Genomic DNA, 15,379 nt, shown 5'->3' with positions numbered 1-15,379 from the left:
TGAGAAATCAAAGTGAAATCTCTTTGTCTGTTTCAGATCCATATGACGATGATGATCTGAAGGTGAAGACCCAGAGACCTCGATCAGCCGACCAGCCAGGTGTGTTTCAGGCACAAACTGGTGAGTAGTTTGATGTGTTCACAGCCTGGAACAAAAGTAGCCAACTTGACCTTTACAGGCTGTACGTGTAACTACAGAGTTATAAATAATTATTATACATTCACCTCCTGGAGCATGGCTGTACTCAAGGGCAGCTACAATAGTTCATTCATCCACATGTGAGAATATGTGAATGTGTGAACTTATGAGCGTGTTTGACTTTCAAGTCTTGCATAAATAATAGGATTGGGATGAAAAAATAGAATTATTCATTACATGATACATTAAACATATAAAAGATGTCACATACATGCAGAGGAATCTGCCTTACACATACATGACATTACATGTTGGCTGCTTAAGCCACACAAGAATAGGTCATATACTAATTTGTGCACATACACACTGGCACGTATTCACAGCCACCTCTGTGTGGAGGAGGGAGTCCCTACCGCGAGGGAAACCCCTGGCTCTGTCTTGTCCTTTCTCCTCTGCCCACCCTCCCTCCTCGCTTCTCCCCATTCTTCCATTCCTCCCGGCATGTGTGATGAGCGTAAGCCCTGACTCACGGCATGTTAATGAAGATGTAATGCGATTAACGGACATGCAATTAATTTGATTTCCTTCTTTGCCATGTGATGATGCCTCCATCAAAGGACACGGCGCTCATAAACAATTTAGAAAGAGAGAAGCGAGATGACTTAACACTTGGTTTTTCGCTTTCAAGGGCGTAACTCCGAGGGAAACAATGGGACTCTCTCTACAGCTGCCTGGAAAACACAAAATCACACGAAACGATGTGTGAACACCCAATCTATGCCACTGTATTAACATCTGTAGGCATCCTTTGTCTTTGTCTTTAAGCCCCTTAAGCGTTGAGATCATGTGTGTTACCATTACCTGTGAGTTTTGATATCGCTGAATTCCTAACATGATCATCATCCTTATGAATATTCAATCAAGGTTTATTCACATTAAGGGGCTTAGATATTGATGTAGCATCACAAGCCTTGCCATGTCATAATGACACACCATTAAACTCCACCATAGAACAATATACGACAAGCTCTCTTATATCCTGCAAATGATGATCTTGGGCTCTCTTACCTTCCGCCCATGGGGGAGAAAAAAAGAGTGTCCCTATATCTACAGAAAGTCTCTTTGGTTATTGTAACCACAAAGCCCTATCATCATCTGTCGGATACTCCCAGGCTTTTCTCCTGACAATTGTATGGATTACGATTTAGTTATTGTGTTTTGTGTTTTTATTGTAGTAATATTGTCACAGTCATCTGAGGGAATTTTCATTTTATTTCAGTAAATAAGGAGCAGAGAGAGGAATCAATAAAGCAAACATGTGTTAATGCGTTCGGTTGTGGGGAAATTGGAAGTGAAAATGTACCGATGAATTACCATCATATCCACTAACGGTTCCCTGTAACTCTGACGTCTTTGTTGTGGCTTTTACTGTATGACTCCTATGATACATCAATACAGGTTATTTATTGCAGCTGCATCAACAGAGTATCTTTATGATTACGATACAAAAGCCACATGGACCTGAGCATGAAGAGAAACGTGTTGCGTCACATCACCCATTGTTTATGAGAATGTTTTAAAGCTTGCAGTTTATTAGCTCCAAGCCAAAAAGCTGTGATCACTCCAACTAATACCATCCTTCCTCTTGACCTTTTGCGTTGTCTGCCTTATCGAAACATAAGCATCATGAAACTGGAGTCACTGAGAATTACCCTCTCTCTGTCCATCTCTGTCTTGCTTTTCAGGTGACCCTGCGGCGGAGGAGTGGTCACAGTGGAGTGTGTGTTCTCTCACATGTGGGCAGGGCTGGCAAGTGAGGACGAGATCGTGTGTTTCCTCTCCCTATGGGACTCTGTGCAGCGGAGCCCTGCGGGAAACACGCATGTGCAACAACACCGCTTCCTGTCCAGGCGAACCTGGGATCATAGGCTCAGGTATGTTTACTGAGTCGTGGTAGTACTGTCTTGTCACAGAAACAACGATGAGAGGTGAATCTTTATCTGTGCAGTTTCTTGGATGCATGCTGGGATATGCCTCAGGCTCTTCTGAGCACAAGTATGGATTAAAAGGTCGAGAACATACATGAACAAGGTTTAGCAGTGCTGCAGAAATTATGACCAAATACCTTGTTTGCAGTTTGCGTTGCAGGCCTGGCTTTTGTGATTTGTTCTGTAAATGTGCTTTGACGAAATGCAGCTTTCAACCATAAGCTCTCTGCCTCGCACCTCACTCACCCATGCAGCATTTACTTATCTGTTCACAATGTGTTAAGAAAGCTGTGAAACCAAAGAAAATAATGACAGTGTGAAACTCTGTCACTTTTGAAGAAGGTAGGCGGTATGCACACACACACACAATCACACAGTCACACACATCATGTGGGATCTGCTCAGCTGAAACATAATCTAACCATGGTGGAGCAGAAAAGAAACCTACAAAATGAGAATGTCACTTTATCATTTCAATTCACACTACTGACCAGCAGCGAGAGAGAGCGAGAGGAGGAGACTGACGTGACACCTAAGCTCGATGTCAGCAAGTCTATTAGACTTGCCACAGCTCAGAAGTTCATACTTCCTGGATTCTCTATCTTTAGCTCTGCTTTCACTTTCCTCTCAGCATTGTTCTCATTTCCCTTGTCTTGTCTGTATCTACTATCTATATCAGTGTCTTCTTATGTCTGTGCAGACAGTGTTGTAATGAAAATGAAAACAGTCATCGAACAGAGCATAATTAGCAGACAATCTTCTAATGATACTTTAATTTACAATGAAGACTAAGATATACAACGAAGGAAATTGTAATGAAACCTGTGTTTTACAGTGATAAGCATAGAAAACATGCAAACTAGAGCTGCTGCAGCTTTTGCGGTGATTTCAGAGGAATTATAGCTTTTCATTTTAGATGCAATGGCAGCTCCCAGATATATTTAACCAATCAAATACAATTTTCATATGCATACACGCTCTGCCAATCAGGGCGAGTGTATTCAACCCTATCTGCTTGCTGCAAAAAGGCAGGAGCAGAATGAAGAGCACCTCATCCATTTTTTCCCCCAGCAACACACAACACAATCAAGCCCGATCAGTTCACTGAGGGAACTTGTGTACTGCTCATCCTGAATATTGCGCGCTGTGCTCTGGTTTGATTGCCGGTGTAGGTCTTTACAAGATGAAATTGTGAAGTACTGCCTGTCCTGCTCTGGTTTGATTGATTGCCCTGATTGCAATTGAAGTGAAATCCTGTAAAGCACCGGCTCCCTCCCGCCTGGCTTCCGTCCCTCCCCTAATCCACTACTTGTGCTCACTCCCCAACCAGAGGATGACAAAAATTCAGTATTCTTTGGTAAAACCACAGTTGATGAATGATGAAGTGGTGTAGCCAACACCCTAGCCCCTCCTGCTATATTAGCAGTCTTTAGCCTGTAGACCAGCTAAGGTAGCAAAGTTGTTTTTCAGCTTTATTACCATACTTGAGGAAGTGTGGGAGTGTGAGGAGGCTTCTTAGTCAAAACCTTTTAAAGGGGAACTCCACCAACTTTACACATGAAAGTGTGTTTAAATTACTCAAATGATGATGCTAACTCCAAGTTTCGGTGTTTTGGTGTGTCTTCCTCAAGCTTGGGTCCTCTACCAGAGGCCTGAGAGTTTGAGGGTTCTGCGCAGTATCTTAGTTGTTCCTAGGATTGCACTCTTCTGGATAGAGACCTCAGATGTTATACCTTGAATCTGCTGGAGCTACTCTCCCAGTTTGGGGGTCACAGCCCCAAGTGCTCAGTAGCTGGATAGCTCAGTGGTCAAGGCTACTGACTTGCGGGAGACCGAATTTCGAAGACTAGCCAGGGCAGGTTACACATTTCCAGTCTGAACCCTTAGGCAAGGTTCTGAATGCTGCTAGACCGCATAAACAACAACAGTCATACTGGCTCAGACTCCGCCCGGGTCAACAAGGTCTGCGTCAGGTGTTGGGGTACTGGGGCAAATCAGGCTACTGAGAAATCAGGCTCTTGATTTCTAGATAGACGAAAGCGGAGAATACATATATATATATATATGTACAGGGGTGGTGAAACCTCTAGCAACTCAAAACTACATTATCCACTACAAGTATAATACACCCAAATCTCAAACGAAACGGTTGCAGATATTATGGTGTAGGTTTTGAAGAAGACGAAGAATAGATGGAATAAAAAAGATAATATCCCTGGCTCTCTCTCTTTTTTTTTTTTTTTGTCCATTGTCAGTCCATAGCATGCTAAATTGACATTGCTATGGCTAAATTGATGCAGTATTCTTTCAAGTTCAAGGCTCTGGCATTATAGTCTTCAGCAGAATGAAAATGGTCGAAGTATTTACAAGGTTCATAGTGTGTTGCCTGTCCACTTACACAGTGTTGTAGCTGGACAGGAGAAAGGAATATCCCTGTGGACATACACTATGAAAATTATGGACAATCCTGCCTTGGATATCTTTCCTGCTGTGAACCTGTCAGAGTTTAAATCAGGCAAAACCTTCCTGTCACTTAATGAATTGCATCTGAGGTGGACCTTTGCTAGGTAGATTGACAGCCTCATCACTGGTGTTCTTACCAATATGATCAAAGCCAAATCTAGCTACAGTCGACATGTTCAGCTTGATCGCAATTCAGACAGAAAGGACCCAATGGATGTTTTTGGAGCTCCCCTGTAACAAGAGAGACTATTTGGAATATCAATCCTGCTGGCTACTCAGTAGAATCAAGGGAATCAGGTCTGAGCCAGATATGATAGCAGACAGTCTACTCCACCAGCAGCTTCCTGCACTACAATATGACAAAGAGAGTGAGTGCTGATGTCCTGGCTTCGTGACTATGGCAGCAATGTGGGACTGACCGTGGGCCTGTCCAAAGAACATATCAAAAAAAGCCTGCATTGTCCCTTGACTGCCAGAGAGGAAGAAAGCATGGCCCTCTATTCCGCTTGGCAGACAGTGGGGTAGTCTCTAGGCTAACCTCTCTGATCCCAGTGATACCTAAGAGAATGCATCACAGGAAAATGGCACCAATGTCCTCCATACACAGCCGCTCTAATAATGACAGTGATGCGTTTGAGGACAGACTATTAAATGAAAAGTCAGGGCCCATAACTTCTCTGGGGATATATAAGTCAAAGCAAAAGTGGGGCCACTACTGTCTAAATGTCAGTGTCACAGCATGGGGTGTAGACATGGAGCTTTAGTCGCTAGGTTTATAGAGCCCCATCATTGGACAAGGCCTGTCTTGTCCAAGAGTTATTGGATGAACTTTTATAGGAGGCAGCATCCATAGGGTTGAATAGGCTTATTCTGCTTTGCTAAGCTCATGATGTGGAAACATCAGGGAGAAAAAAATGTATATACATTCAAAGTGGCGCCCACAGAAATTCCTCATAGGTTTGGCCAGATGGAGCCTCTGAAAACCTTAGGGTGGCACACCAAGACCAAAAGCCATAACTGAACTTCATGAATTCGATTATGCTGTTGAAGTATATAGGCCAGTTGAAACCTTTGTCAATATGGAGTAAGAATCGCACACTGAAATACTTGGGGCCGAATTCACAAAAGGATTGCGTGGCTTTTGCGGCCGCTAAACCGGTAAAAATGGAGCAAACAGATACCGTCTAATTCACAAAGCACGCGCAGAGGGTGAAATGCTCCACTAACTGCACTGCCAAGCAGATTGCGTCTCAGTGCTCCGGTGTTATTTGCACGTATTGAAATGAGGTACTATGCATATATTTGGCGGAAAAATTGCCCATTTCTATGCAAATGAGCCTCATTGATAAACAACGTCTAATTCACTAACACCAGCACTAATAGCCACATGCAGTTTGAGTGAAGCAAATAACGTCTTTAGAAAGCTGGTGCAAACTGGGCGCTCCTCTGAGGAAGCCTCTCGCCCAGACTTTCCAGTGATCGTGGCAGCAGTGATCGTCTGTTAAATCAGTCTGTAAATAATATTTTGACATTATTATTATCATCATTATTACTTTAATGGCATCCGAAGATACTGATGCGTTGAACAGGTGACAGTCTGCGGTCGTTCTCAAAACGCACTTCTGTCACGCACTTCAAAAGCAACTTTCAATAATTTATTTTACGAAACGGGGGAAACAAACGTGAACAAAAACGGTTCCATAATTCATATTAAATTCAAAAGATAACGAAAAAACAGCTACAAGTGAGAGGGAATAGTGATAAAGTGGTCAAACTTGGTCAAATCCACAGCCTCAACCCATCCGACACTGTTAGACTGACTCACCAGCAGACATCACTATGAGGGAATACAGTATTCAGTACTTTGCCAAACAAAGTCTGCCACTGTGTGTGTGTGGCTTATTGCAATCAGGGGCAAATCAGGGGCAAACTGCACTCAGCTGCCAAACTTTGTGGGCGTGTTTGCGCTGGTAGCCTATATCATTAGTGCAATATCCTTTGTGAATAGGACGTTAAGACGGAGCAAACTGCGGGTGCAAATGAAGTGCAATTCAAGGTGCTATCAGCGGCCGCAGTTCATTCTTTGTGAATTCGGCCCTTGGTTTCTTATTTTACAGTTACTATTACAAATTGTCTGATGTGCAGAGACTAATATCAGCATATTTAATATTTTAAGCTCCACAATGATCCTGTTTTAATGTTATGTATCTTACATGTCATGCGATTCATTGTTCATCAAATAGGCTGATTGTCCTTTTCCTTAGAAAGACAAATGTACAGCTTGAATATGAAGTTAAGTTTTACAAGATCAAACTACTTTTGTGTCTGGCTGAAAAAGCCACAGCTTCTTAAAGACAGTAATGTTGCCCTTCTACAAGGGGGGGGTCAATGGCTATCCTGGGGGCGCCACTGCATTCAACTTACGGTGTAGGTTCTGCACCGTACCCTACCCTCTGTAGCCTGACGTGCACCTCCCCAGAAATGTAATGTTGCGGCGATGCAGACCTCCTTTCTGTTATTGTAAGCTGAAACCATTTCCCTCAGTGGAAATGAAGCTTTTATTTACTTTCATTTCACAGATAAGAAACAATAAATTGTGAAGACAATAAAGCCTCCACAAAAATAGCGTTTTAGGTCTAGTGTGTGATTTATCCTGGCTTCATATGAGCAGAGGAAATCTCTGCTCGTTGCTAGGCTAATTTATACAATGTAAAATGCCGTAGGCTTGTGCTAATAACGTTAGCATGTTATATGTGTTTGGTATAAGACAGTTGTTTTGTTGGTGAACCTTGTGAGTTGTAATGGAGCCGATTTGTGTACTTGTGTTTGAAATGGACTCCATTAAGCCATGTTTAAAGTGTGTTTTGAATCAACTAAACTTTACAGCACAGAGGTGTAACTGCAGAGTGACACAGACACACCACCGCACAAGTATAAATGCTCTCAACAGAGTAGGCGACGTGCGTAGGGTCTGCCACACGAGTATAAATCCCCCTTTACACTAAACCTTGTGTGATGACACATTCTGAGTAATTCTGTGGACTTGCACATTAATAAATGTGTTTGTATGTACATTTAAGGGTTCTTTGTATCCGCATGCACAAGATGTACAAGTGTGTTTTTGATGTCAGCGTGTAGTTTTCATTGTTTGTGTTTTTGCAGGCATAAGGTTTGAGTGTGTGTTCGGCTTTGTCAATTGTTATTTAAGTGATATTTATGAGTGTCATTATACTTGAACTGCGATTCAGTGTGTTCTTTTTATCTGTGTGAGTTTTCCACAAGGTATAAGCCGCTGTGTACATTTCATGCACACATGCTTTCACATTTGAGTTAGGAGTCAGCCAGTGTTTCCTGGCGCATTCCCCCCCTCCTCAAAAATAAAAAAAGAAAAGAGAAGCAAGAGGAACATCTTCCTTCCCTGTTGGTGCATATGCTAATCTTGTTTTTATGCAAATCTGCCAACGCGATTTGTATGTCTAAGTGCCTCATTTTCCATTCAGTGTCGATATTAATATCCTCAGCTGCTCCTTTGATGGGATATTGGTTGCTGCGTTATGTTCCATTTATTATTTCATTTTTTTCCCCACTCCTCTGATGTTTCCTGACGTGGTTCTGGAGGGGTGTAGGGGCACTCCTGGGATTGCCTGAATGGGATCACACCAAATTCAAGTGGGGCTGGGAACACGGGGGTGGAAGCAAAGAGACATAAAAGAGTTTAATGATCTTGATGTGGTTGACTTTTCAAAACAATTTTCTTGTTTTACTTTGGCTTAATTTGGCATTGAGATCTACATGCTTGTTTGATTTGTTGGTCTCTTTGCTGCTGGATTCAAGCCTTGTCTTCCTTCTGGTCCAGTGGGGAGTCATAAGCAAACATATATAACACAGAGGCAGACAAACAAGCACACACACACACAAATCAGGACTGCAGTAAATTGAACTTTCAATCCAGTAACTAATGTCACAATTTTGTACCTCAAATACTAAAAAGACAAGACAAATGTTGCCAACAGGCTCTAAAATCAAACGCTCTAAAATTAAACAACTCCGCTTTGAGTTTATAGAGAAAATTGAGCATACATACGCAGATGCAGTTCATGCATGCAAGCATGAGCTGTGCCTTTCAACCCTGCTGTTCAGAGCATGACGGCGAGTCGTGCCAACTTTCTGATTTATCCAAAAAAATCTGCAAATGAAATGTTTTTAACCAACATCCTCTATTCTGTTTAATACGCATTCGCTCGTAATCACAAATATACAAGGCACATAGGCATAAATGAACACGCACAGGCTTTCATAGTTTCCTCCAGTATCCTGAGGTGGGGAGAGTGCAGTCTGCATACTTAATTCTGGTTTGCCAGAATTTTCTATTCTGCTTTTCTACCATTTATTTTGTGTTTGTGCACAAGTTAGGACTTAGAAGTATGGGTGTGTTATGAGTGTGAGTGTGGGTGGATATGTCTCTGGGCACATCTCTGTGCATGCGTGTGTGTGTGTGTGTGTGTGTGTGTGTGTGTGTGTGTGTCTGCACGAGTTAGGGAACATCAAAGAAAAGTAGCTTGGACAGAAAGCCAATGAAGTGAAAATGGACATTTTTTTCCTCCTCGTTTTTTCACGGGTAAAGCTCCTAAATTAAGGTGATACAGATAATCAATTTTAAGTAATGGTCTGGCTCTTGACAAAGCAAACTAGGCAGTAATTGGTCCGGCAAATTAACTTTTTTTTTTTTTTAAATATGCGCTGAAGTATAAGGCTTTCATGCCCCAAAGCATGCAAAGTGAAGTAGTACCCCTACTTCTGTTCTATTTAGCTACTGCTCATTTACCATAGATTCAGTGACATTTAAAACATGGAGCAGAACAATGGTGCATTATGAATACAGTATGTCTGGGTCACTGTGTAGTCAAACACTGCAACATCACACTTCCAGAAACCATTCAAGCAAGACATTGAGGGTGCATGCAAGGCTGTAGTCATGATTTCATGGCGGACATGCGCAGATGGCGAACACACAAACTCACACACGCACACCCTGATACAAAGTTTTGAATAATGCAGCACGCTTTGCTATGACCTCCGATGAAATTGTTGCTAATGATGGTAATGCTTAGGATCAATATAATGCATGTGCCCCATTATAGACTATTCATTTGCAAAAGCTAGGAATAAGAAATTAAAAGTTGATATCTTCATATACATGCATCATTACACATATTTAATAATTGCATATATTTTACAGACGTGTATTGAAGTCATGCATCCTCATTACGCATATCCTTAGTCTCTGCGGTGCTATGAATGTGTGCTCTGCTAAATGTGTGTGTAGTATACGCATATGTTTAAATAAAGGAGGCTGAGCATGGCCATTTTATCTCCTCTCATCTGAGCTTTCTTGCATTTGCATCAGAAACCCAGGCAGGAGTGAGTACGACGTCTATGTGCTTCCTTTTTCCTTGCTCTTTTTTTTTTTTTTTAAACCACATATTTTTCATCTATTTCTCACAGAGATGAATTTCTGGAGTTCATGAACTTGATTTTGTGACAACACAGATCTGTCACTTTGCAGTTTGATCAGCACTGATCAGTTTGCTATTTCATTATTTATTTCTTCTGTTCGTGCTGCTGTAAACATGCACTTATTCACCTCCCCCTGCGACTGCAACCTCGAGGGCAATAAACTCTCTTTTAACTTGAGCAGTTGAACTAAAAGACGTGCTGTATTATGTTAATGTAGTTGCTGGTGTCAAGATAGACACAATATTTGATAGAATTGCCCTGTGTTGCTTTATTTATTATTTATTATTTATTATTATTTATTTATTTATTTATTTTATTATTGCTTTATGCTCAACGGGGAGTATTTACCTGGCCACCAATAGGTAGTGTAATACAATCCTAATCCCAGTATCCTAGGAGACTTTATCATGTTTTTTCCTCTTTAATTTGGTTATCTGATTTTCCCCTTGTCCCCATCTGCAATGAATATTTTCTCCTTTTAATGTCTTCGTCCCAAAGCAGCTCCAAGCTTGATTTTATAGGCTAATTGATTGGCTTTGCGCAGTCAGACTTCAGATACACTTGTACTGGGTTTGAGAGATGGAGATTCGATTTGGATGAATAAGTAATGTCTTACAAGCAATCTTGTAGTGTTGTGTTAAAAAAACTAAATAACAGAACTCTGACTGACTTGTATTTTATTTTTTTTTAGTTTGTTATTTTTTTGAGTTGCCTCTGTCTCCTGAGAAGGTTTTGCAGTTTGGGATGAGATACCCCCAAGAAATCCGCAAACACTTTGAGGATGCCGGTTATGTTTTATTATTATCATGATTTATTAAATTGCATATTTTGGAAATAAGTCTTGTTTCATGTTTGATACCAAAATATTTCAGCTGACATACTTCAGCACTCCACATCCTGCTGCATTGAAATACCACCTTTCAAATCAGTAACTACTGCTCCACAGACACAACTTTCCCAGCGGGTTGTACGAAAATGCAATTTCAAAGCTCAAAAAAATCTTTAATTCGATGGCTGTTGAACACTCTGAACCATGAAATAGACGGTTAAAAGAAATAAAATTGGGACTGGTTGTCAGGATTGGGTTGCACCAGCTACGTGTAAATCCATTACCAAGTTTATGTGTCGAAGGGTCGTAGTAATTTGGTAATACCATCAAAACCTGAGAAAGATCTAAGGTAGTAATGACTTTAAAAATGTGTGTTAAAAAAATTTGGGTGGAGACATCTGTGGCCAACACATTCTCACCCCCAACTTGTCAAATACACTTCATACTATGATGCTGTATGTACCGCTGTAGCGTCAAAATAAGCTTCCATGTTCACAGGAAACCACTAAATAAGAAAAATACAACCAATACGTTGTGAAACAGACGCAGTTTGGTCAAGTTTAGGCAACAGATCATGAGGTGGGGTTAAAAGAGGTAGTTTTGTTACGTATCAAAAAACAAGTAAACGCTGACTTTTGGTTTCATACTGGAACGAGAACAACGGCCTTCTCGCTAAAAGTCCTGTGTAAGTTTGACCCAACCCATCCCCCTACAGTCAATGCGGACTTTATTTGTCTTTATACTACATCACCTGAGTTCCTCCTTCGGTCTGCCACATAGAGCATCTTCTTTACAGCGCCTTTGCTTTTTTACACAGATCAAAACAATGGCGGCATATTGCCATCCCAGGATGTGATTTTAGACAGCAAGCCAGTGTCCCAGAAGTAAAAGAGGCATGGCCGTAACACGTAACACAACAGTGTTTGCCTCTAGTGTGACACATGACATACACATTGAACAGCGCTTTCGAAACAATAATAATGGCATAACATGGTAATAAAAGCAATTTACTGCCCTCGTTATATCTTCCTGAGACCCTGTGTCCTCAAATGAGGACATCTCATTTTGGGTTTGCTTGACCTTATACTTCATTCTACTTAACTTAGACCTGTTGTCCTCATTAGTGGACACTTTTTTGCCCCATCTCAGAGCACTGAAAAGACGATCAAACTCAACTATCTCGAGGAAGTAAAGGTCATTACAAGGTTTCTGTCGGTGAACATGCAGAAGATCATTTGCATAATACACTACTCTATGTAAAACAAGATGACAGCCATCTCTGCCAAGTCGTTCTGCAGCTGATCCCGATACAAAAGTGGACAAGGTCCAAAACCTGATCACATTTTAGTTTCAAGTTTGAAACTTGTTAATTTATGATTAATAATGTTTGTAGTTTGATATGAAATACAATTGTGACTAATTTTAGCAGCAGTAACAAGCTAAGACGCTGTTAATTATGAAGTACTCGTTTGAGGACATTGGGACTTAATTATCATTGACAACGTTTAGTTTTTTTATCCTTATCAGGTCCTGCTGATCCCAAATAGCTAGGACAAGTCAAAAAATGCATACCAAACAAAAGTTCAGGTCTCAGGAGGATATGACAGTTGATCTTGTCGTCTGCTCGGAGGGTAAGGAGCACCCGGACCTCACTGTCTGCCCAATTTGTAGACTGTTTTTGTTGCTGTTCCTCGTCTTTGAATTAGCTGCTAAATGCTGCTAGCTGCTTTTCAAATCTCCCAGCAATGTGTTGCACATGTAACATGTCATCAAAACGTCACACCTGTACTGTCTGTCGTCCCGTCCTGCTGACTGTCCCTGTTGCACAGACGTTGATACTGCACTATTACTACCTCCGCTATCTCTTTAAAGGCAAAATAACTCTGTCCCCTTAGTTCTGCAATTGTACTTTTAAAAAAAATAGCAAGGTGGAATGAATAGTTTTAATTTATTGCCGTAACTTTTGTATCTTGAGGTGTGTTGTGTTTTTTTGGGAAAAATTAATTAAAAAAACATTGTTAAACGGCACAGTAATCAAGCACCCTCTCAGACATGTGGACCATATTAGTTATTAGCAAGCTAACATTAGCGTTGTCAGTTGGTACAGTTAGCTACGCAACACTTACTCCTGCCACACAGTATGCATAAATATTTAACAACTAATCACTATGAAAGAACGTGTTAGTGATGTGGAGCCCCATTTGAATTTAGTTGTGTGGAAGTCTCTAACAGTAAACATGTGTTATAACTAGGCCAACTTTTAACTGAGTTCAGCGAGGCTTACAATTGAGCTTGAAAAAGAAACGTCATTGAAATGAACAGTACAGTAGCAAAAAGTGACGCAAACACTTCTTGCTGGATCCAGTCCTGATGCTTTTTTCTGTCTGCAACATATATCCACTTTGTTCAGCAGCTTAAAGATACGCTGATACCATGTTTTGCAGTATTTAAGGATATTTCACTATTTACCAGCTCCCCACATCTCCGTACTTTTTAATACCACCGTCTTCTCCCCCTCTCTCTCAGCCTTCTATACTTCTGCTCCTCTGAGCCATCCTTCACAGAGTAGACTTAATTATTTATCCCCATGATTTATTTAGCTTTGCTCAACACAGGACCAGCAATCTCCATCCTGCTGTCTCTAACTTTCTCTCGCTCTGTCCCTCACCATCTCTATATCTTGCTTTCTATCTTTCTCCCTGCATCTCTCCAAGTCTGCTCCTCTCTCTTTTCTCCCCATCTCTTTCAACAGAGCTTAATCTCCACTTGTCTCTGGCTGAGCATTTCTGTATTTTTTTTTTTTGAGTAACCTTCTTCTTTTCTCGGCCTTTCAAACTTTTTCAGCCCCAAATCTCTTTTGTATTCTTTCAGATTCACTTATAATCTTCTCTCTTTGTCATGTTTATGTGTTTTTTTCTCTCCTCTCTTGACACTCATTAACCAATCCTGTCACTCATCTTTTTCTATTTTAGAGTCCCCTGTTCAACACTTCTTTTTTCTTCTAATATCTGTCGTTCTATTGTTATTACCTCTAATCTCTACTAGCAGTTATTTTTGTGCATGCATCAGTGCCAGTGTCACCCAGCTGAAACACAGGTTATGTAGGCATTGACCTAGCGTTCGGTAAAACAGCAACAGTCATGAAGTCATGTTCATTATCTGCAAAGTTTTTGTGCAACTCCGCTGCTCATTTATTCTATTTTGATGTATTTCATCGTCATCTGTTGCTAAAATGGGGTGAGATGTGCAATAAAGAGGAAAAAAGAGGAAGAGAGAAGGAAAAAAGATCAGAAACATTTTTAATACTTTAATTGGTGTTTGAAGTGTTTGAAGTCATCGGATTCTTTGGATCCTTTGGTTCCCTCTATATAGTAACTGAATGCCCTGATACTTTCTGAAGACAACTTACCACATTCATTTCCTTGTCATGGCTCGAGCTGCATGACTTCAAATGCCAGATTGTCCATTCCTAACCTCCATTTTCTTTCATTTAGCAACATGTAAGTGAAGCTTCATTCTCAGTGTTTCTTTTCCATTGAAAGTGGAATGTTTTTGCGGAGGTCAGAAGGTCACCTCCTTCATGTTTTTTAAGGAATGTGCTCAGACTCATTTGATTTCTCATGTTTCTCTCATTCTCTAACCCTCTTGCCTGCAATGGGATGCTCCGACCCCTCCCTCTCTCCCTCATCCCTCATCCCCATGTCGTGTTTGTGGGTGTTTGCAGTGCATGGGCTGTGGGAGGAGTGGTCGTCATGGAGTCTGTGCTCTGTGACCTGTGGGCGGGGCTCCAGGACACGAACCAGGAAGTGTGTGAACGGAGGCGGGGCCTTGGCTTGTGGACGGCCCGAGATTCAGACCAAACTCTGCAACATAGCAGTGTGTCCTGGTTAGTACCATCCCCATTTACATGATACACCCACTCTTTCTTTCTTTGCCTCTCTGCCTATTCATGCATGACTTCTTCTTCTTTTTCTCCGAAATCACAAAGGTCAAAAACAACTGGGTTACTGTGACGGCTCTAGAGTTTACAGTCATATGCATTTACATTGTGTGTTCTTCCATTATAGCTCTTGTAAGTGTCTTGCTCTCCTCTGCTAAAATGTGGACTAATGCTGCTTTCATGTCACATCGTGCAGACCAACCTGCTCTCATTCATAGGTCATCAAATACAGACGCTTTGTCTCGCCCCTCTGCGTTTCATTGCAATGCTCAGGGCAACCTGTACAAAACTTCTTAGTTAGGTTTAGAATAAAGATTGTGTTTTGGGTTAAAATAAGTACATTTTTTTATGCCAGTGCACAACTACTTTACATAAATTCAAACTTTGGTCTCGTGGGTAAAAGTCCGCTGTGTTTGACCCAATCGTCCTCCCCTCCCTCCAACCCTATGCAGACTTCCTCACTCATTATGCTTCTTCAGTTGCTCTCATCATTACGATTTACTG

The 15,379-nt window shown here is 41.2% G+C and overlaps 1 protein-coding gene across 1 annotated transcript in view; it reads left to right on the top strand.

Annotated features, from left to right (window-relative positions):
• Window positions 1-15,379, top strand: part of adgrb2 (adhesion G protein-coupled receptor B2) — a 273,447-nt gene that overhangs the window by 138,138 nt on the left and 119,930 nt on the right. Inside the window, exons 3-5 of the mRNA XM_050035088.1 lie at window positions 37-120; window positions 1,884-2,072; window positions 14,660-14,821. Coding sequence (XP_049891045.1) covers window positions 37-120; window positions 1,884-2,072; window positions 14,660-14,821 — 435 coding nt within the window. The remainder of the gene's footprint in view (window positions 1-36; window positions 121-1,883; window positions 2,073-14,659; window positions 14,822-15,379) is intronic.

This window comes from Epinephelus moara, chromosome 22 (assembly GCF_006386435.1).
Source record: "Epinephelus moara isolate mb chromosome 22, YSFRI_EMoa_1.0, whole genome shotgun sequence".
NCBI lineage: Eukaryota > Metazoa > Chordata > Actinopteri > Perciformes > Serranidae > Epinephelus > Epinephelus moara.
The sequence above is the reverse complement of the archived record's forward strand: the minus strand, read 5'-3'. Positions and strand labels throughout refer to the sequence as shown.